This window comes from Ptiloglossa arizonensis, chromosome 1, assembly GCF_051014685.1.
Source record: "Ptiloglossa arizonensis isolate GNS036 chromosome 1, iyPtiAriz1_principal, whole genome shotgun sequence".
Taxonomy (NCBI): Eukaryota; Metazoa; Arthropoda; class Insecta; order Hymenoptera; family Colletidae; genus Ptiloglossa; species Ptiloglossa arizonensis.
Window position 1 is genome coordinate 16,840,641 of NC_135048.1, and position 23,062 is coordinate 16,863,702.

The 23,062-nt window shown below is 36.5% G+C and overlaps 1 protein-coding gene across 1 annotated transcript in view; it reads left to right on the forward strand.

Moving 5' to 3' along the window:
* The window catches only part of Ggamma30a (guanine nucleotide-binding protein subunit gamma-e), a 34,292-nt gene that overhangs the window by 5,045 nt on the left and 6,185 nt on the right, over positions 1-23,062 (forward strand). The window contains exon 2 of the mRNA XM_076310573.1: positions 3,579-3,745. Within this exon, the coding sequence (XP_076166688.1) occupies positions 3,633-3,745 (113 nt within the window). The 5' untranslated portion in view covers positions 3,579-3,632. The remainder of the gene's footprint in view (positions 1-3,578; positions 3,746-23,062) is intronic.

Here is a 23,062-nt window from a genome sequence, read left to right on the forward strand (position 1 = left end):
ACCATAAACAAGGTTTATCGATGTGCAATAAAAACAATTTGATCCAATTTTTTTCGCGACGATTGCGATAAATAAAATTCTTATAAGATCTTTCTTCTTGCGACCATATTCTTTCCATCGAGACGATATTACTATATCGAGAGTGTAATTATGATATAGTAATTTTAATATTGTATAGCAATTTTTTTTTGCAATGATCGCACCAAAGAAATTCTTATAAAATCTCTGTTCTTGTAACCGAGTATTCTCTCCATCGAATCGAGGGTGTGACTATGATATAGTAATTCTAATATTGTATAGTAAGTAGATTCGATTTTCTCGTAATGATTGCGACAAATGAAATTCTTATAAAACTTTTGTTCTTGTAACCGAGTATTCTCTCCATCAAGTCGAGGGTGTAACTACGATATAGTAATTCTAATGCTGTATAGCAATTTTTTTTTGCAATGATCGCGCCAAAGAAATTCTTATAAAATTTCTGTTCTTGTAACCGAGTATTCTCTCCATCAAGTCGAGGGTGTAACTATGATATAGTAATTCTAATACTGTATAGCAATTTTTCTTTACAACAATCGCGACAAATAAAATTCTTATAAAATCTCTGTTCTTGTAACCGAGTATTCTCTCCATCAAGTCGAGGGTGTAACTATGATATAGTAATTCTAATGCTGTATAGCAATTTTTTTTTTTGCAATGATCGCGCCAAAGGAATTCTTATAAAATTTCTGTTCTTGTAACCGAGTATTCTCTCCATCGAGACGTAGGTCTTACTCTCTAAATAGCAATTTGTACGAGCAAAGCAGACCGAATGTATACACGGTCGAAAAGAAGAGACCGTTAGGAATTTATTGGGGGACTGCATATGATGTTCCTTCGATATACCACTCGTTAAAATTCAAGCTTCATTGTTTCCGCTGGAAACATCGGAAGGTTCCTGATCGGGAGGTGCAAGGTTTAAAAGTAACGTTCGATCAGAAAGCAACTCATCATTGAACGACCTTGAGAAGTAAATACTTTTCGTAAACCCTGATGATTATTCTTCGAAACGCGAAGATATTCTTTGTGACTCGTTCAGAGTCGGTCTCCGTGTTTAGAGTGAACTCCATTTTCTCGGATGGATGCATCATACTAACGAGGGGAGTCTTGGTACCGTCTTCGTAATTATTTGGCATGTTTTTTTAGACTTTCGTGAGACGATCCTTGATAAAGTTACGAGGCAGTTGGGCACGAATCGTCGTTTTTAAGTAAAAAAATTTCGTAGGTTTGGCGGGGTAAAATCAACTTTAACCTGGTTCGAGTTTTGGTATCGTTAATCCCTGTTTTAATTCTTTTTCTGGTTTTCTTCTTCTTCTTCTTCTTCTTTTGTAATAATTTACCTTTCAACGGTATCGTTCATTATCCCCGAGTGTAAAGGAAACTAGTGTTTTTGTTGTTTGGTTATACAACAAAAACTGTAATTGTAAGAATTCTCGCTTTTAAAATAGTTCTTGGTGTCGAAATGTGTCGTATTGCAATTGCATTTATTTTGTTTTCTATCTCGACAAATGAATAATTACAAAGGTTTCAAACGATGCCTATTGGATTATTTCACTCCGGTAAGGCTACATATGATAGGTATAAAAAATGTAATATTTCAGCATTAATATTGAAAAATATTCTAAAATTGTCGTAAGAAAGAAAAACGAGAATAAAAATGGAACAAAAATTGTCGAAACTGGAATTCGAACAATTTTCTCGAACAGAAAATTTACAAAATTTAAGATCTGCGAAGAATGGTTAAAATGCATGCTATTATTAGTCTGTGGATGTTTATGCAAGTAAAGCATGTAAAATTATGCAGGAATGTGTCAACATGCTCGAAAAATATGTAAAATATGCACGACGTATACTAAAAATTTTCGATATAGTGACGAAACATTTATTATTCGAATGTTTTAACTGTACTCTAAATTACAATTAACTATTTGATTATATTAGTAATTTATTACTTATCATTATCGATTACTCGACAATGGTAGTCAACGCACGTTGATCACTTAGTAATAATAATCGTTAATAATTAATTTAGATGTATTTTGCTACACTCTGAGTACTTATAACGAGGGACAAATGGTTTTTGAACCATCTGACAAAGGTAATTACGATATTGAAAGAATGTCACAAGTCACAAGTAATCACTTTCAAGTTGTCACAATTTTTGTCCCTTGGTTCGTCGCATAGTCATCCCCTTTAATTGCACTCTTATTCGCTCTCTATCCCTCACTCTTGTTTCTAGTGTATACAAAGACAAACGGAGCAAAAATAAATAACACCGCAGAATGTAGAATACCTAGAACACCTACCTGTTCTAGAGTCTCGAGTCTGCGACAATACTAAGGGTCAACACTGTGCTATTCGATACTCTTGTTTCCATTCCATTGAGACAAATTCATAATTTCGAGTAACTTGAAATCTCATGACGATCGTTTAGTTAAGTATATGCTCGAATAATAGAATACTTACTCTTTCAACGTACGATAATTTCACACGTAAAAGGAACTAACGGAAATAATGGCAATAGAAATCAGAAAATAGTACATTTTCTTAAAAGTTTTTCAATCCTGTATCTTTTTGGCTACTAGGTCCGAAGAACATGATAGAAAAGTTAGCAGATAAAAGAAAGAAGTTGAGAAAGAAAGCAGATAAAATGGAAGTTGATCGAATAGTCGATTTTAAGTTATTGTAACTTCGAAACGAGTGCACCGAGTGCAAAAATTCAAACCCTCGTTATTAGTAAAAAAATCTATATCTCGGAAATAGATTTATCGATGGAAAAGTTACAAAAGAAAGCAGATAAAATGGAAGTTGATCGAATCATCGATTTTAAGTTATAGTAACTTAAAAACGAGTGCACCAAGTGTAAAAATTCAAACCCTCGTTAATAGTACAAAATCTATATCTCTATTCTACGTAAAGAAGCTCTGCTAAAAGTATCAATAAATAACCATAGTACCTGACAAATTAAAATAATAAATACCAACAACGAATAATAAATAACATATTCGAGAACACATGTGTGCAATTATTCCACAACTTGTACAACCAAAAACAATGTATCGAACGCAAAGAACAATTATCATATTTCGGTGCTGTATTTCTCGAAATATCATTTATCATATAATAAGTTCACGGTTAAATATACGCGTGTATTCAAACTCGAGCAGCCCTGAAACACCAGAATAATGTTGCAAAGCGTAAACAACAATCCCCGAACACGTTGACTAATTTTACAACCGTTCTCGGTATTATTTTCTGCAAATAATTTGCACTTTCATCGTTTCCTAGGACTCGTGGTTGCCACGATTAAAATCTTACCAATCGAAAATTCAACCATTGTTTACCGTCATTTTTTTTTCTTCGTTCCCACGAAACCTATCCACGAGGCTAATCCTTCGACTCGCGAAGATCACGAGGAAGAAAGACACCTCTTCGCGCACTTTATTCGCGGAATCAAATTTCCTGTTGCCTGTGGGTGACGTAGTTCGGTGTTCCATTAACAGGAGTCCCCATACACAGAGAGTTCTATTGATTTTTCGTAGGGGCGCAAGCGCTATTCGGTTCTTATCTGGCGAAAGAGAGGCGCGGCTATAACCATGGATCCCAGTGTGCTCGCCAACATGGACAAGGATGCGCTGAAGAAGCAGATCGAGAACATGAAGCTCCAGGCCACTATGGAACGGTGGCCCCTGTCGAAGAGTATTGCCGCGTAAGTCGAACAACCCCATTTTTCACACCAGTACGTTCCGCGATTCGTATTGTTTCGTTTGATTTCGGTTTATTCGATTTTATTCGATTTTACATCGTATCGCTCGCACCTGTAACGTTCCCTCATCCAAGCTCCACGGAGACACAGAGACGCGGTGCCATTTGTGTGCTTGTCGCGATAAAGGTCGCGATCGATGTGTACAAACATTGCCAAAGCTTCGTTTCTTCGTTTCTTCGTTTCCACTCGAGACAATACGCAATCTGGATTATTATTTTCGTGCTGTATATTTTCCTACCGTTTTATTAATCAATAATATACGACGAAACGTTCCATTTATACCCTCCCGTTTCGTGTTCGTTCATTCACTGCAATTCATTTTTTTATATTTTTGTTACACCCCGCATGCATCGTGTACGTTAAGATGAATTTACTAATATTGCTGCTTTGTAAGGTTTTCGATTATTGTGCACCGTGTACGGGAGATTTGATGACCATTTGAGACGTTTTTATCGAGACTTTAATTGTGCGTTTAGAGTTTACGTGAATATATATTTTAGTAAAAGTTTCACGGAATCGAGTGATATATAATATAACGATTAATTGTATTAATATTTGTTATACCGATATTAGTTTTCTAAATGGAACATTCTGCACTTTACACTGAACTTGGGATTAGTATCGAGCGTCGAATTAAAACGTGTCAACGTAATGTTTTATGTGTTTAAAAAGTTAAAAAGTTAATAATTATTCGATATATTCGAAACGAGTCGTTGAATGTTGCTCGTTGTTAATGCAAGTGCGTAAACGTGAAACGAGTGAGATGCCTGTAATAATATCGAATTATACCTACAAGAGATATTGTTTGCGGAGGATGTTATTTCGCGTAAAGGTGATAACAATCATAATTTTTTTCAATCGTCCTTCATCTTGCAGATCATTTTTTCGTTCTTCCATCGACTGGTAGTCCAAGTTTGCTTAGTGTTGTAGCATTTAGCTTGAGTTCGTTCAATGATTACCAACAGCATGAAAGTGTAGTGGATAATAATGATTTAAGGTACCTCGATGAATCTGACCTTGATGATTCAAATATGGAAGAGGATTTTGTCTATTTTAAAACTATTAAATACGAGAATACCAAAGTCGTACGTTTATTTACGGTTGAAAATGTAAAGTCAATTCTTGTGTATAAATTACTAGGGTTTACTAACATAATTCTATACATCAATATTGATACACAAATGCTACAATTCGCAATAAACAAAGAAACTTGGATAAATTTTGTTGCTATAGTCAATTCGTCGGTTCAAGAATCGAACAACGAGCCATATCTGTATGTATCAAAAGCAGAATTGTTGTACAAGGTCGAAAATTTGACCAAAGCTCAAATCACTTAGGTGTCTATTCGAGGAGCTCAATTGTTTTTAATAAAAAAAATCCAAAGAGTGAAACAAACGACAATCTTTCGGTATCAGGACGAGAGAAACGATGATTGTAGAATCGGTGCACGATTATGCTGTTTGATCTTTTTCCTCGATGTGAAACGAGATTACAATTTACTCGAGGTGGACGCTTCTTCGGCAAAGCTACGTGTAATCTGTCATGTTATTGGTTGTAGACGTCGGTTGTATTAATCTGGTTTTATTCTGAAAGTTTAAAATGTTTAATGCTTCGCGGTTTAACACCGGTACCGGTACTCTAATGACACAGTGATGTTTCTGTTCCTTAATCATCACCGTTGAAGACACAGAGATTGAACGTAGATTTAGAAACGACCTGGTACCAACTCGAAGTTCCAACGTAGTTCGTCTAGGGGTGACTCAAGTTTTTTAAGGGATGATGGGCCAAGAACTAGGGGATGGCATCGCAAAAGTTTAGAGCACGGAGCATCAATCAGAATTTAGGCTCAGCAACTAGGATGACGCAGGAGAATGTTCAGCCAGAGGGAAAAGATTTAGTTAGAAAATAAGTACTAGTTGGTACTTGACAAATATTTAGTTACAAAATAAGTATAATACTAGTTGGTACTTGACAAATATTTAGTTAGAAAATAAGTACTAGTTGGTACTTGACAAATATTTAGCTGGAAAAATAATTATTAGTTGGTACTTGACAAATATTTAGTTAGAAAATAAGTACTAGTTGGTACTTGACAAATATTTAGTTAAAAAATAAGTACTAGTTGGTACTTGACAAATATTTAGTTGGGAAATAGGTACTAGATGGTACTTGACAAATATTTACTTAGAAAATAAGTACTAGTTGGTACTTGACAAATATTTAGCTGGAAAAATAATTATTAGTTGGTACTTGACAAATATTTAGTTAGAAAATAAGTACTAGTTATTACTTGACAAATATTTAGTTAGGAAATAGGTACTAGATGGTACTTGACAAATATTTAGTTAGAAAATAAGTACTAGTTGGTACTTAACATTCTTGCACAAGCTATGGATTGTTCAGCTCACGTTACTCAACCAGGTGAGGATTAGCTATCCCGAGAAACAACCGAGAAGATGGACGATCGATTAAACGCCCATCAACATTGATGCAAACGTCGTTCGTTCGTTAAATACAATTTTTCCAATTTCTTCTAAGTACCTGTTGATGAATCTAGGGATTGCGGACTTCTATGATGCACAATTTCCGTATGTTGAGTCTATTAGATTCCCTGACACTCAAAACGTCTATTCAAGGAATTTGAAACAATAGACCGACTCCAAGTCACTTTTGAACACTGCAGACATTTTCTATCATTGTCACTGTTTTTGTTTCATACCACCGCCTATGAAATCTCGACCAACGACAGTACTGGACTGGCCACATTTGAATAATTTTGTAATTGAGTCAAATATAATATAGTGAGTACATGCATCGCATGCTTAGAACAACTTGACAATTTGTATTCCGTGACGATCGGTTATCGATATTCGCTTGTATTTTGTATTCAATAACGTCGTCAAGTATCAACTATTTCTGTAACTTCTATCCGACGCACCGTACACGAATATCGAATACAGTATTCTATATTTGGTGACCCAATACATGAATACTTGTACTCGGTGTTGTTAGCGAATAAAAAATGCATGAAGTATTTCTCTTTGATAAATGAATACGCTCGATAAAAAAAATTAAACAATCGCTTTATAGAAAAATAGGGAAATTCGAGATTCCGTAATTTTGTGAAAAATAACTGTAGAACGATGTGAAGAGACATTTTGAAGGTCAAACCTTCGGTTTTCAGATTTTATTCAACGATCTCCCCATCGTTTAAAATTCTTCAACTTTGAGCTCATGCACGGAATGTAACAAAATTTTTTCTCAATTTTTGCCAACGGGATATTAGATTGTCAGAGTCTAATGGCTCGCCATTCATCGGGAAAATTGTCACATTTTCGTCTAAACTAAACATTTTGTGAAATTCCGTGCTCGTTTGAAATTCAAATAGTGAAATCATTCAAAATTATGTATATATTCGAATAACTCGGAAAAGGAGTGTAATAAATGATACAAATAATATAAAATAGAAAAGGAACATAAACATACAAATCAACATGTGTACGAGTTAACGTACGCATTAATTTTACAAGAATGTATTTTTTATCTAAGAAACAATTTCATCATTATTTGTTTCAAATGAATCAATTTTTTTCAAGGAAATCAGTATCTTTGTTCTTAGTACAGAACTCTGCAACATATCGGTTCAATATCGTAGTCGTGGGTGTCTTGTAACAATAAGTTAAATAACAGATGTGGATAGATTTACGTGTTATGTCATCTACGGTACAAATTCTATTTCTGAAACCACAATCATAAATGACACGACCTTTCACGTGCATTCATTTGACGTGAAAAGGAGGTATAAGTATCGATGTTTCTGCTACATAGTAATTCTTGCTTTCAAATGAGTATTTTTACACCGGATTCGAGGAACGAAATAATCCTCCAACCGCCATGTTTGTGTCAATGTAGTACGAACGACCCATCGACCTATTAATGACCTCGGTACGAGATAAAAATCTCTACCCACTCCGCTTTCAAGCGAATTGACGGTTCCGATTTGATCACATGAAAACAACAACTACTGTAATTAAGTCTCTGTCGCTTATCTCCCCTAGTAGCTACTACAAGGAGCTCTAAAGACTACTCCTGAGTTATGTTCACGATGCGAGGGAAATCTGTCTTTTCTCTCGTAAAATACGTTTTCTTCGTAGTGACGTTACTAGACGTTACTTTACGTGTTAGAAAATCCTGATCTGTATTATGTAACATTTTAAAAAAATTTTGATGGTTAAATCTGAATTTCATCCAGTATAGGTTTGGTTTAAGAAACCAATCTTGTGGATTTTCGTTTGAAAACAATGTACCCAAAAAATGTAATCGGAAGAAATCGATTATTTTTAAGTTCTTTCAAAAGGTCTTGGAAAAAATGATTCTCTCGTACAACGATACAGAACGTCATTGTGAGAAATAGTTTCCGAGAAAAGTTATCCACCGGTTTGAAAAAACCTGTTTCGAGAAAAACGCGTTTAAAGTTTAAGGATTGGAGCGCTTTACCGCTGACTAGTAATCAAACCGCTAACTTACGAATACGTCGAATCTTATTGTATATATAGAACAATATTCTAAAAAATGTCAAACCTTAAAAAAAAGGATACAAAATTCCAATTTTTCAAAATCGGAAAAATATTCTTTATCCCTAGTGTTTTTATACTTTTCGACCTTCAGCAGTCCTTAAAATATACACTATTTCTCTACAAACTCAAGTTACCCCAATACTTAAGTATCAACTTAAATAAAGTTAAAAATACAATGTTCCAAATCATTCAAAAAAAACATTTTACTCTCAGATACTTCAAAAATACAAACTCAAAACAGAACGCTATAAAGTCAAGTATACATGTATTTGTAGTATACATACAAGTACAAATTATACAAGTACAAAGTTAAGTACACCTTTCGCTCGAGTTACGCGAGACACCCTATATAACGGTCGGTGGTGGACGAAGAACTTGCGGGAAAGGATCGTTTGGATAGTCCTCTGGTGGCGCGCGGAAGAACTGTCCTCGCGAGTCCGTTGGAACGCTATCCTTATGAAAATCGTTTTCGCGGAACGATTCACCGGTGATTTTTATCCGCGAGATTTTTCTACCGTTGTAAATGGTTCTTAAAAGGCGTCCCAAGGAAAGCGAACGATACGGATCGGTTCCAGGTTGCGTGTACATTTTCCACCGAGCGAACAGGAAAGGTAGCAATGGCCGGTCCGGTCGAGACAATTGCCTGCCGCGCGTCGTATGAAAGTTGCTCGGACAACGTAAACGTAAAAGTGAATTCTTAGACGAAACGAAGAACACTGGCGAAACCGTAGCCAACGACATAACTGGCGCGGCTTGTCGTGCCACAACACGCGGCTGGCAATTAACAGTCAAGGCTGAATTACACCGACGTTCCCATATTACACGCAGGGACAGGATCTCCTTGGATGTGGACAGTCGGTTAATCGCATATTCGCGTACCGATCACTTTCAGACATTCGATATCGGGCCTCGTGTACATACCGGGCTGGTCCACACACTCGCAACCGTTTCTCTAAGACGGTAAATATTCCACGATTCGGAGGGTGGGTAACTGGGACACTCGATTCATTGTTCATGTATTTTCAGTCGCTCGTTGTTTGTACAATTTCAGGGTCGGTTGGTGTCCACCTTACCGCGACATAAGAACGACCATGGAAGAGATTTTTTTTTTTTGCGTCTAGTAACTAACGAATTATTTCAAATCGTTCACTTCAAGGACAAATTGTTCTTTTTTTTTTGGAAAGGAATAAAAATATACAGTTGTCGATTTTACGAGCGTGTGTTGTGTCATTGATATCGAAAAGGGGGATGTTGCACGTGTGTGTGTGTGTGTGTGTTTGAATAGGTTAAATCAGGAGTGCACACTTCGTGTGGATTTTGATGAAATTTACTAACCTAAGTGTACATTGATATTTTTGAAGGAATATACGATCAAGCTAATAATTTTCGTATAGTTGTTTTAGACGTTTAGTATTAAAAAATTGATAGTAGATTGTTAAATTGAACGTAAATATGAAAGTAACGGACCTTTAAAAATGCAAAGAAATTCGTGCGATACGCAAAAATTTATATTGTTATGACAGAAACGAATATTAACAAATTCTTCAATTCACACTGTACGAGTGTATTCTTAACTATTGTGAACTTTTTAAAATGAATTTTTGTTTCTTCATCGTCATCGCACGACCGATAGATGTCATGGATTTATTATCAATTTGAATGTTTTTTTATTTCGAACAAAATAAGTTGTCCATGAAGAGGTTTTTGTACGTTCAATGATTAATTACAATTTTTTACGAAACTCGTTTAGGAAACGTGTTCGTGTCTCAAGGGACATAGATTAGGAAACGTGATTCATGTCACATAGAACACTGATTAGGAAACGTTGGTTTAGATAAACATTTATTCGATGTTATTCACAATTCTGATAGTAAACTGGCTACTATTAGAAGATCCATATATCGTTGTCTTGTTGAAGTTTCAATAGTAATCGATGTTTGAATACTACCGATACTGTAAGAAATGTCAAGTACATCTTACTAATATCAATGACAACTTCTTTCAATACCTGTTCGATATCACAACACAATGCTTGGGATTCGATACGTATCGGTATCAACGAGTATATCATTGTATTGCTACCAGCGATACAAAACGTTTGAATAGACCATTTTATGTTTCTTCATTTCCTTTGCAAACTAGTATTGGGACTATTTGAATAATTGTAGATGTTGGAATACTATTGGGTTGTTCGGAATATCATTTTGTTTTTTTCTTGGTGAAAATGAAACACGATTTTTTTAGAGTGTATAAAGATTTTATTAAATTAAATTATCAAATATTTGAGTATTCGAATATTACACGAAAATAAAATTCAAAAATCAACAATCAACTTAAAGAACTTAATTTCCAATTCACACGACACTGTTCAAATACTAGGAACATTCAAATACTTGATCAGTTTACAAAATATTTTGAATAGAATTATATTCGAATCGTATTCATCGAATATTCGGATACAGAAAAAGTTTACAAGTAATTCCAGCTCCACTTTGAATCATACCTTTGCCCCAAAAATCAATATTTGCGGTGTTATCGGAACAGTTCTTTTTTGCACGAACCTCTATTTATGTGACAATCTAGCAGAATGCTTCCTGATCATTCAAGGGTGATAGTAACGATCATCGAACCAATTCGAGCCAGATTTAATAGCCTATGTGATTTGTTCTCTCGTTATAACAGACAACCGAGTCCACTGTTCCGCCTTACTTCGAATCAAACGTTCTTTTCTTAGGTTAGATCACTTTCATTTTCTTTTCTCACTCCCCCTCCTCCTCCTCCTCACCGTTCCTTTTCTTTCTCATGCTTTTCATCGAACTGGTTACCAGTTTTCATTTCAATTGTATCCGATTGTTACAAATATTTTTTTCGAATCTATCGACGTAAGGAAACTTATACGAGATTTCAAAGCATGGCTGACGTCAGATCAATCGGATAAGAACGAAACGTATTTATTATATATATATTTATTTATTATATATAATATATAATATATATTAATTTACAATCAAATTTCATCGAATTAAATAAAAAAGAAAATAATTTTCGTTAGAACCGTATAAGAAAAGAATGTAAGTCGATTTTTGTTTCGACCAATTTGCACACTTTTAAAAAGTGAAACGAGATCGGTCTATCGTGGCCGTTGTGTAAATAGCATATTAAGGTCGTCGACATTCTCCTCTCGATAATGTTGCAAATAAAAATTACTTTTTCAAGGACTTGTTACGATCATATGGTCACTATTAATCCACAGGTAATATACAGGGTGTTCACCTACAGGAGAAAAAAATTTCTTTCGCTCTTTTTAAAATTGTATTTATTTAAAATAATTTTTAAAGTAATCACAAATAGTGAATACATACATCACAAAAGTCAAGAAACTACAAGAAGTAATCATTGTTACAACTAATTACATTCTAAGATGAGAATATAAAACTTATGTATAAAGTTATATATAAAGTACATACGTATGTAAATACATACGTCAATACGTACATTCAACGAATATATATTTTTTAATATTCAAAATACGTTTATGAGATCTTGAAACGTGTTTTTTTCTAAAAAAAAAAAATATCTCGAAATTTGTTTCGTTTACAAAACTGTCGATTAAAATACTTCATTTTGATTTTTGTTTTATTTTGGTTCGTAGTACCACCTTCTAAAATACTGTGAACCCGTAGATGAGCTTCCTGTACAATTTCTCCTCTAATTTTATAATTAACCGTAAATGACCTGTTTGTTTGAAACAGAATGTTTGACTTAATCTGCAGGAAGTACTTTCTTTTTCTACGAATTAGAAACACTTTGACAATGTCTTAATAGTCGTGAGAGTTAACAGGTTCCGAGACTTTTAAAACAACTATACACGTGCTTCTGAACTCTCTACAATTGCTATACTCAGACAGCTCATTAGTTTGGCATTCTCTGTTAACCCTACAAAAATTCTCTTCCGAGGAAATTATACCTGAAACGTTCCACGTTTAAACGCGTCACGCGTTTAAACGTAATAAACGACTATCCATGTCCATTTAACTCGAACCATTCATTCGAACGATTAATAATCTGTAATTACACTAAAGGAAACATAAACCGAAAGGTTGAAAACATTGTAAGTGTGCTGCCCATTAAATCGATTATATTCGGAAATTATTTTCCCCTTAAATATGTTTCTCGTTTCGTCTAGAATATACTAGCACGGTTTAATCGGAGAAACCCTGTATAAAAAAAAAACAACAAGAATTCAATAATAAATCACTCGTTGCGTATAAATCTAAGAAAGGAAGAAATAATTAGTTAAAACAACATATCATTTTGAGTATGAATATAATTTACATGTTTCCAATTCTTAATTGTACAGGTCGTTTTTGATAAACGTAGCCAAGAACAAATATCGATCTAAAAAGAAGAAAATTTAGTGTGAAAATATACGTGCATGAACAAAAGAAAAGTAACACAGGTCAAGCACCATATACGAAAAGAAAAATTCTTGAGATTATAATTTTTGAAAATAATTTCAGAATCTAATGATTACATATATATGTATATATCACTATAATAAAATTAATGTATCGATGGATGAGTAAATGTTTTCAAAAATTATACAATTTTAATTATTCTCAGTGTTCATTTTCGCTCTCGAAACTGTCCTGGTTAGAACGATAAACGGTATGGTTCTCCTACTTAAAATTTGTGCTACTTTTCCTAGAAATTGTACCTCATTAGCCTCTGTCTAATACTGTCATCCAGGTGTTCGGTACGCGCGTTTATTTTCTGAAATTTTCGAGAATCGTATAGCCACGTGTACAACAGCGCGAAATTCAAGTTCGTTAACCTGATTGCTATACGCGTAACGGTATACGAGAGTTCGACACGTAGCAAACAATAGAAAGTATGATAAGTATCTACCTAAAAAAGTACAAAGAACGATGCATCCGTCAAGGTTTTTTATATTAATGTTGCAATTTCGTTATCCGGAAGTTGATGTTCCGTGCATCGTTCTAATCCAGAGTACCTAAATTCTCCGGATAAAAATTAAGAAAAAAAAGTATCAGGATATCGAAGAATTTAATAACCGGTAAGTACGCAGCTAGTACTTGTCGAATTTTTCTATATTCGAGTTCTTGATTCAAATATCGGACAAATATAATTCGAGTATATAAACATTCGTAGTTTCGTTTCTAAATTTTCCATTCGTTCGTCAAATTCTACGTAACATCTCCATTTTAATAAAGAAAAGACTGATACGTTCACATTCTTCGATTGTAACCAGTTAATAGTGGTAATCATACCAGCGAGAATATTTAAAAATCGTTTCGTTAATTTCGCCAGGAAAGTTCACTTTCCATCGTTTTAAAAAGTACGTTCTGTTCGAACAATAATGTTCCATCGAATTCGATATTTTGGACGCGAATCTTCGTTCGTCGATAGAAAAAAGCGGGAAAATTTTGATCTTGGCGTATTGTTCGCGTTACGGATGGAATTCGATTTTACCCGGTGTAACGATCGCGGAGATGCATAGCTAACGAGGTTCTGGTTTAATAACACATGGGAAGTTCGACGGTGTTCCCGGTTGCGGAACAACGCGGAACTGCGTCCGACCAACGACGTTATCCCGCTCCTGCGGTTTTCGAGGCGAATCGTACCCGAAAGCAAAAAGTTTCCGCGGTCGACTACTCGGAGAGTGCCGTAGTGAAAGGTACCTCCCATTTTTTCTCCCTCTTCCCGATCGACGCTAATCTTTCGCTCGCGCTACACTGTCCCCTTAGCCTGTTCACCGTCTCTTCCTCCGACTCGTTGCGTTTTCCCTTCGCCGTATACACGATCGAAAAATCTTCGACGAAACAACACTCATCGTTTTGATGGCCACCGTCACGCGACAAAAGTACTGTTAACCCTTTTACGGTCGTATTAAATTTGGAAATGGGCGGAGTCGGAATTAATTTCCCTTGAAAAATCAATGACAGATAACACGTAAAATTACGAACGATAAACAAGATTTATCAATTCTTTCGTGAACTTTAAATATATGTTCGTACGACTTAGTGTTTTAACGTAACGTTTTTATGTAAAAATTGTATTTTATAATTCTCCAACACGCAGTCCTGGTTTTCGACATACATATCGCGGAAATAATTAGTTTGGTGTCTTACGTTCTTAATTTTTTCGTTTGAACGTACAGAACGATCTTTACTTTTTACATTTTCGTAGCGTTGCAATGTATGCAGTTTTCCGTTAGGCCTTTCCTCTTTACTGGATTTCGTTGTTTTTGATAAGAGCACCGTATTGGTTCGCGAACAGATTCTTCAGATATTCAGATTCGTTCGGAGAAAGTGTAAAGTAATACATAGTTGAACAAAGTACAAGATTAGTACGATTCCTTGCTATGGTGGTTGAGAGCAGACATACGACCGCGAAGGGTTAAATCGAGCAACGATTTCGTTCCCATCGACGATCGAAATTTTACATCGAAGGATCGCCACCCATGGCCTTTTCTACGGCGCATCCGAGTAACCTTTAATTTAGTAGGTCTTCAACGAAAGAGATCGCGTTTCATCCTAGTTTGTCGGTGGACTTGTCTGTAAGGCTGACCTAACTCAAACCAACAGACCCTTAGATGCGATCGTAGACGTAGCTGTTGGTTCCTGAACAATGAAACGCGGATTAACCCGACGAGAAACGATTTTAGCAAGTTATCTATGTCTAGATTGATAGAAACATCTCTCGGATGGAAAAATCATTTTTACGGACTAAACACGAGGTTTGAGTTTTAGAACAGGACTCGTCTGTGGTCTTTTCTTTGTTGCATAGGAATAACCTTTAGTTCGTTACGTCTTCGATGAAAAAGCGAGTTTCATCCTGGTTTGTCAATGGATTCAGCTTTAAGACTGGCCTAATCTAGACCAACAGACCCTTACATACGACTAGACGTAGTGGTTGATTTCTGAACGATGAAATATGGTTTAATACTCGAGAAAGAAGATTTTAGCTGGTTACCACCTAGATGAGAAGAAAAACTTCTTGGATGGAAAAATAATTAAGACTCATCCGTGATCTTTCCTTTGTTTCATCGGAATAACCTTTAGTTCGATAGGTCTTCGATGAAAGAGATCACGGTTCATCTTGGTTTATTAATGGACACGTCGGTAAGGTTGATCCAGTAGACCCTTAGATTCGAGTAGACGGAACGATTGATTCCTGCACGAAGGAATGTTGGTTAATTAAACCCGTGAGAAACTACTTCAACAAGTTGCCACCTAGATGGGAAGAAAAACCTCTCGAATGGAAAAATAATTTTATAACCATTCTACGATTCGAATTCTCGACAAATACATCACTTCGTAAAACTGTTTATCGGTTTTATACTCGTGATTGAACAAATATTCTCGTCATTTTGACGCAAGACGCTAGTTTACTCCAAAATCAAGGACCAATTGTTACTAAATATATTAAAATAAATAACGATATTAGAGAACGACGAAATCGTGTAACTGTTCAAACTGAATAGACACTGTCGATTTTCTGTGTAATGTAATAAAAAATGATTGTTTGTATAATATAATTCACGCGTGTCGTATATAATTTTCCTTTTTCATTTATTGCCCAAAGCGATTGGTTTCTCACTGCAAATCGTCTAAATAAACCAGCTTCCATCGAACGTGTTTTCATAATACTCAACGACACCGATCCAGATTTCCAATCCTGTACTTTTTCCTCTCCATTTCTATCTGAACCAGAGTCTGCAGTTGAAAGTGCAAAGTGCATACATTTTCCGTTGCAATATACCGTTCTCCAGATTTGCCCATTTTGCACGATTTATCCAGGATAGGTTCCGTGACAAGTTTCTGCGCAACTTTGTCGCAGATTACTCGGCTGGTGTACCAGTTCTTCGAACGCAATATCGTCCATATTGCCTAGGTAATAATTACCTTTAATACTCAACTTCAATAGCTTCGGTAATGTACCGAGAGCTAGTTACAAGCGTAGAGTTTATTACTTTACGTGCAGCTAAAAGGAGTCACTTCCGTGCAATAATTCCAATTAAGGTCCATCAGATTCTTGGATACCATAAACATGAATCGAAGCAAGGACTGTCCAAAAACAAATGAACGACGTGTACCAATCTCATAACTTTGGACCGTGTTGAATTGTCGTTCGAAATTTTACCGATCTTTCATTGCTGATTTTTCTTTTCCTTTACTCGATACTTGAAAAAAAAAGAAGAAAGTTGGTCTCTTCGACAGTGTATTGTCCTCAGTAAGAATATTTTCGTACACTCGACCGTAGACTGTATTAAATACCGTTCGTAGTCATTGCGTGTCCGCGATCGGAATCACGGGCTACGAGATCGCCATAAATGTCGCTCGGTTCGTGTGTTTTCCAAACGAATGGCGGTAGCGAACGTGTCAGGGAGTTCGATCCTCCGTTCCTTCGACAGGAAAAGTGGAAGACCGTACACCTTCCAGAGTTTCCTCGACACTTGCGGACGTTTGGGAAGGGGAATGGTAAACCGACGACATTCTCAGCATCGTTGCGACGTGCCTGTGTATTCGCGATCGTGCGGGTACGTTCTCGGTTACGTAGAGCCATATGCCTTTCGCGAAAGCGGCGAATACCGTCGAAGGAGCCGCTATTCTGCGGTAGAGATTTCGTGTGTTTCCGAAAAATGGTCGGGACGATGTTTATGGATGAGTAGGAGCGCCGGAATGCATCCAAGATGGAGACCATCCAGTCGGGGCGCCGAGGATGGAACACGTTACGAATCGATGGCAGATTCGGCTGCAGATGTCTGTGCGATTTTTTAACTTCGACGCGATTTCTCGCCGCACGATCGCGAGTCTTTCCTCGTTCCTCCAACCGGGAAACAGACGTACGATCGTGCAGCAAAAAGTCGTTCGTTTGTACCGAGCCGAAGACACAATAACGGTCGTCGATGAACCCGAGACGTTATGATGTTTCCCAATCGTACGTCGACGTAGTCGCACGATCGATAAATGTCACGCATAGATTATCAGTTTCAATTTTGATCTTACTTCGAGCAAAATAAATTATTCTTGAAGAGGTTTTCGTTTGTTCGATGGTTAATTATTATTAGGTTGTTCGGAAAATCGTTTTACAAAATGGAGAATATGTAATTTAATGAAATGTTTGTACGCTTTAAAGAAATCGTGTTTCATTTTCAACGAAAGAAACGAAACGAGTTTACGAACAACCTAATAGTTTTCACGGAACACGTTCAGTAAACGTGTTCACGTCGCGGAGAACACTATTGAGAAACGTGTTCGTGTCACAGGGAATATAGATTGGGAAACGTTGGTTTGGATAGATATTTATTCGATGTTATTCGATAATCCAGAATTCTGATAGTAAATAATCTACTATCAGAGATCTGTGTTTCGTTATCTTGTTGAAGTTTCAATAGTAATCGATGTTTGAATCGTACCGATACTGTAAGAAATATCAAGTACATCTAACTAATATCAATGACAGCTTCTTTCAATACCTGTTCGATATCATAACACAATGCTTGGGAGTTGATACGTATCGGTGTCAACGTGTATATCGTTGAATCGATTCTATAGATAACTGGTTTGAAAATGCGAGAATCATCGAATTGATTTTGTAGCTAACTGGTTTGAAAACGCGAGACGATGTTTTGAAAACGCGAGAATCGTCGAATTGGTTTTACATTTAAATGGTTCGAAAACGCGAGACGATGGTTTGAAAACGCGAAAATCATAGAATTGGTTAGAATCAATTTCAATTCCATTGGTTAGGTATTTTACTGGCGCGAAAATCACCAAATTGGTCTTGTAACTAACTGGTTTGAAAACGCGAGAATTATTGAATTGGTCCTACAGTTAATTGGTTTGAAAATACAATAATTATTGAATTGGTCCTATATATTTAACTGGTTTGAAAACGCAAGAACTATTGAATTGGTTCTACAGTCAACTGGTTCAAAAACGCCAAAATCACAGAATTGGTTAGGACTAATTTCAATTCCATTGGTTAGGTATTTCACTGGCGCGAAAATCACCAAATTGGTCTTGTAACTAACTGGTTTGAAAACGCGAATATTATTGAATTGGTCCTATATATTTAACTGGTTTAAAAACGCAAGAACTATTGAATTGGTTCTACAGCCAACTGGTTCAAAAACGCGAAAATCGCAGAATTGGTTAGGACCAATTTCAATTCCATCGGTTAGGTATTTCACTGACGCGAAGATCATCAAATTGGTCTCGTATCTAACTGGTTGGAAAACGCTGCACAATGGTTGGAAAAGGCGAGAATTATCGAATTGGTCCCATAGCTAACTGGTTTGAAAACGCGAGAAACACTTATCGGATCGTGAAGGTCGCGTTCACGGGGGAACCGAGGTGGTTTTTCGCATTTGCGTATCGGGGTCGTTGATCCCATTCGAGGAACGAAACGCGCATCGCAAACGGTACGCCGATATATGATGTCATGAATGTTAAACCGTATCTCGGTCTTCGTCGATTTTGCGTGGAATTTCGTGGTAGCCAGGTGTCCTCGGGCTAACGATCGGGACCTGTTTTTTTTTTCACGTCGCTACGATTCGCTTTGCTTGTCTACGCGCCGAATAAACGATCGGTAGACGGCGTGGCGTTTCATCGTTGAAATCACCCGACGGATCCCAGAAGCCGCGTTCCAGACGAGGAACGAACAGGGACCATCGAGTTCTTACTTTCTGAATTTTTAATGAATTTTTTCCGATTTCTCACCTCGCGTCGTTTCCATCCAGGGAATTGGTGTATCTGAAAAATATAATTATTCCGTCGACATCGAAGTCTTTCTGACAGCTGGTCGGAATTCCAGGAAGTGCTCTCCAAAATCGCTTCGAGAACATTGTCGAACATTATTGATGGTGTATTCATATGGAAGAGATTCGTTTGGAAGATCATTGTCAAGAACAATTGCACACGCTTTTTTAAGTGTTACAACGACGTGTCTGGACTTAGATGATACGAATAAATGACACTAGATATCGATTATCAGCGTATATTCGATTTACAATCGAGAGACAACTGTGTGCTAGACAATGCACTTTTAATTTTTACAACGATAGACTTGAAACTTCGTGTATACGGATGATACGAATAATTGCGGTCTACTCTGGATATTATTGGTCATTGGTACGATATCCGGTTTATAATCCAGAGATAACGCAATCTTAATTTTTACACAGACAGACCTGGAGCTTCCTGGTCTTATCACAGTTGTTATAGATTATAGAAATAACTGCAATTGACCCTGGATATTATCGGTCATCAGCGCGTATTCGATTTCCAATTGAGAGACAATGCTGTACTAGACACTTTTAATTTTTATAACGATAGACCTGAAATTTCGTGTATACGAATGATACGAATAATTGCAGTTGACTCTGGACACCACCAATTGTAAACGAAATATTTGCTTTGGGATAAAAACATAATGAGAAGTATCGAAAGATACTTAAATCTCGAATTGTTGGTATCAATTTTCAACTTAAGAGATACTTACATCTCGAGTTGTTGGTATCAATTTTCAACGCTGTTAGAATCCAGTAAATCTGGTACACCCAGATAAATCAAACTCGGTCCAAGTTGAACTTATAGTTGCGTTTCTACAGTCATCTATTCGTTTCTCGGTCGTTAAATTATTCTCTACGGGAACAGAGTTCCAGCTTCGGTTTCAATTGTTAATAATTTCACTGCGACCAATTTTCCAAATTCACTGCTCGCCGTGGATCTTGGAGTTGTCTCGGTTTCTAGAAAATTATTCTACCGTCCCGCGTTCTCATAAACGATTAGACACCGCGATCACGAAGAGCAGTGTTTCTCAAATTTTTCTGATCGCGACTCGGACCATGCACATAACTCTGTGGCCCACTAACCCCGTCCGTAACACCCCTTCACCGATAGCTAGCGATGGGAGTAAGACTTGTTCCAATACCATGGACACATTTATCGAAATGTGATTTATAACGAATCATTTCAAGGAATATCTTCGAACGATACTGGTCTTATCGAGACAGGCGATTATCGATACTTGTTAATTGCATCGAACTCGATTCTCGTTTAATTGCACCCTTATGACACCATCAAAGGATTAACCCAAGGGAATTGACTATTTCCAACACTTTCACAATGCTGTTAATTTTGAAAAATATTGTAGTAATATTTGAGGGAGAAGAAAAAGGAAAATTGGATTCTTTGATCCATTAGGTTTTTCAGAGGACACATCAGTCGATCGAGGAAAGCACTTTACGTTAGGCTGATCGAAAGTATGCCTAATAGCAGCGATAGGGCTGATACGATCAGATGTCGATTATACGAAGACAATTTGATACCGAAGTACATAATGGGAAATATCGAAAGATATTTAAATCTCGAGTTCTTGGTATCAATTTTCAATATCTATACTCCTGTAATAAATACTCGATCGATGTCAGTAACGTATGATATTGAGTAGGAGATCGACATTAATGTCTATTAGAAATAACGAACAAATTCTGATCGATATGAAACGATTGCACCGATGAGGATGTACAATTTTGTACATAGAAGTTTAAAGATAATTTCGAGGGACCATCGAATATGTACCATTGATTTAAAAAATCAATAGATATGTATTGATAGTTTCATAGCAGTATCAAATGGGTGTCGATACTTCCATAGTAGTATCAAATGAGTATCGATACTTTTATAGTAGTATTAAATAAGCATCGATAATTTCGTAGTACTGTCGAATGAGTATCGATAATTTCGTAGTAGTATCGAACGAGTATCGATAATGTCGTAATAGTGTCGAACGAGTATCGATACTTTCGTAGTAGTATCGAACGAGTATCGATAATTTCGTAGTAGTATCGCGCGAGTATCGATAATTTCGCAGTAGTGTCGCACGAGTGTCGATAATTTCGTAGTAGTATCGCACGAGTGTCGATACTTTCATAATAGTGTCGAATGGGTGCCGATACTTTCCTAGTAGTATCAAATAAGTATCCATAATTTTGTAATAGTGTCGAATTAGTATCGATACTTTCGTAGTAGTATCAGATGATTATCAATGCTTTCGTAATAGTGTCGAGCGAGTACTTTCGTAGTAGTATCGAACGAGTATCAATGATTTCGTAATAGTGTCGCACGAGTACTTTCGTAGTAGTATCGAACGAGTATCAATGATTTTGTACTAGTGCCGAACGAGTACTTTCGTAGTAGTATCGAACGAGTATCGATAATTTCGTAATAGTGTCGAATTAGTATCGGTACTTTCGTGGTAATATCGAACGAGTATCGATAATTTCGTAATAGTGTCGAATTAGTATCGATACTTTCGTAGTAGTATCAACTGCGTATATATTCTGTTTGGAATCTATTGTACGGAGAAAGAAAGCTGAGTCTTGGTAGGAATTGCAAGTCGTATTGGGTCTGACGTTTGTTAGACCCTGTAAGGCCTGTGACTAAGCAAAAACTACTCGACACTGGCCACATTCCACTTACTTATGACACCACATTCCCCTTAACTCGAGTCTGATCTTTCTTTCACCCTACAATACACTAACCGTCAAAAGTAAGAGGCTCTCTAACTTATCGCTTCCACTTTTAATGGCACGGCGAGCCTTTCGTTAGCACGTGAAATGCAATTAATCGAAAATTGTTTCATTGTGACCACTTACTACCGCACTTACTACCTCATTCGATCGTGATAACACAATTTTCATCTACCCCTCAATTATTTACTCATCAACTCAGCGATTCTGATGGATAGAAAACAATACCCAAGATTCAAATCAATCCACCGTTACATATTCTACAATAGAATTCTTTCTACGAAAAGAAACTTAAAAAACATATGAAAAATGTAGAAAACACTCTCTCGCTTTCAAAAATTCGTTGATAATTCTTTATATAATAAACTCGTCTAAAACGTACGATAAACTTCTAATAACTAATAAACCAATTCAATAAAAATTTACTAAACTTATTCGAAATATTTTTTTTCAAAAGAATGCATCGTAAATGCAGGGAAACGAGAATCACTTGTTAACTTTATTCATTCTCCCAAGAGCAACGTTTCGTGTATTCGTTAAGGTCTCATACTTTTGTCCGGTGGTGTACATGCCTGATACTGTTCGATGCTAGATTATAATTTACCGGGTGGTATTATTAGTATTATTAAACGTTTTTATCGCGCACACAGACAGAACGTGCGTATATATTCTTTTGAGAATAATTTACGCAATAACGAGGTACTGGCGGAGGCTGCTACTCAACCTAACCTCAATCGATGGTATTGATTCGGTGTCATTCCCATCACTAGCATTAAATGCGCGGGCAGCGCCAAATAGATATCCCCCTCTCCTCGCAGACGAGGAGCTGAGCCGACATTTGCACAGTCGAAGGAAACCCTGTCAAATGCAGCAGTGTTAGCTCACCCGCCGGCAGATACGAAGATAGGAATTACGGTGGATGCCTCTGATTGCGTAATTCACGCAGCTCTTTCGCTGAAAAAGAAAAAAAAAAAAAAGAAAACGAAGACCGGGAAATTTTTAGCGTTTCCTCTGCGTTCGAGAACAACCGCAATTGGTGTATTTTCGATGCACGATCGAAAAGAAACCATCCATAATTTTCATCGACCACCGATGACCCGCGTTTACCTATGCACAGAAGCC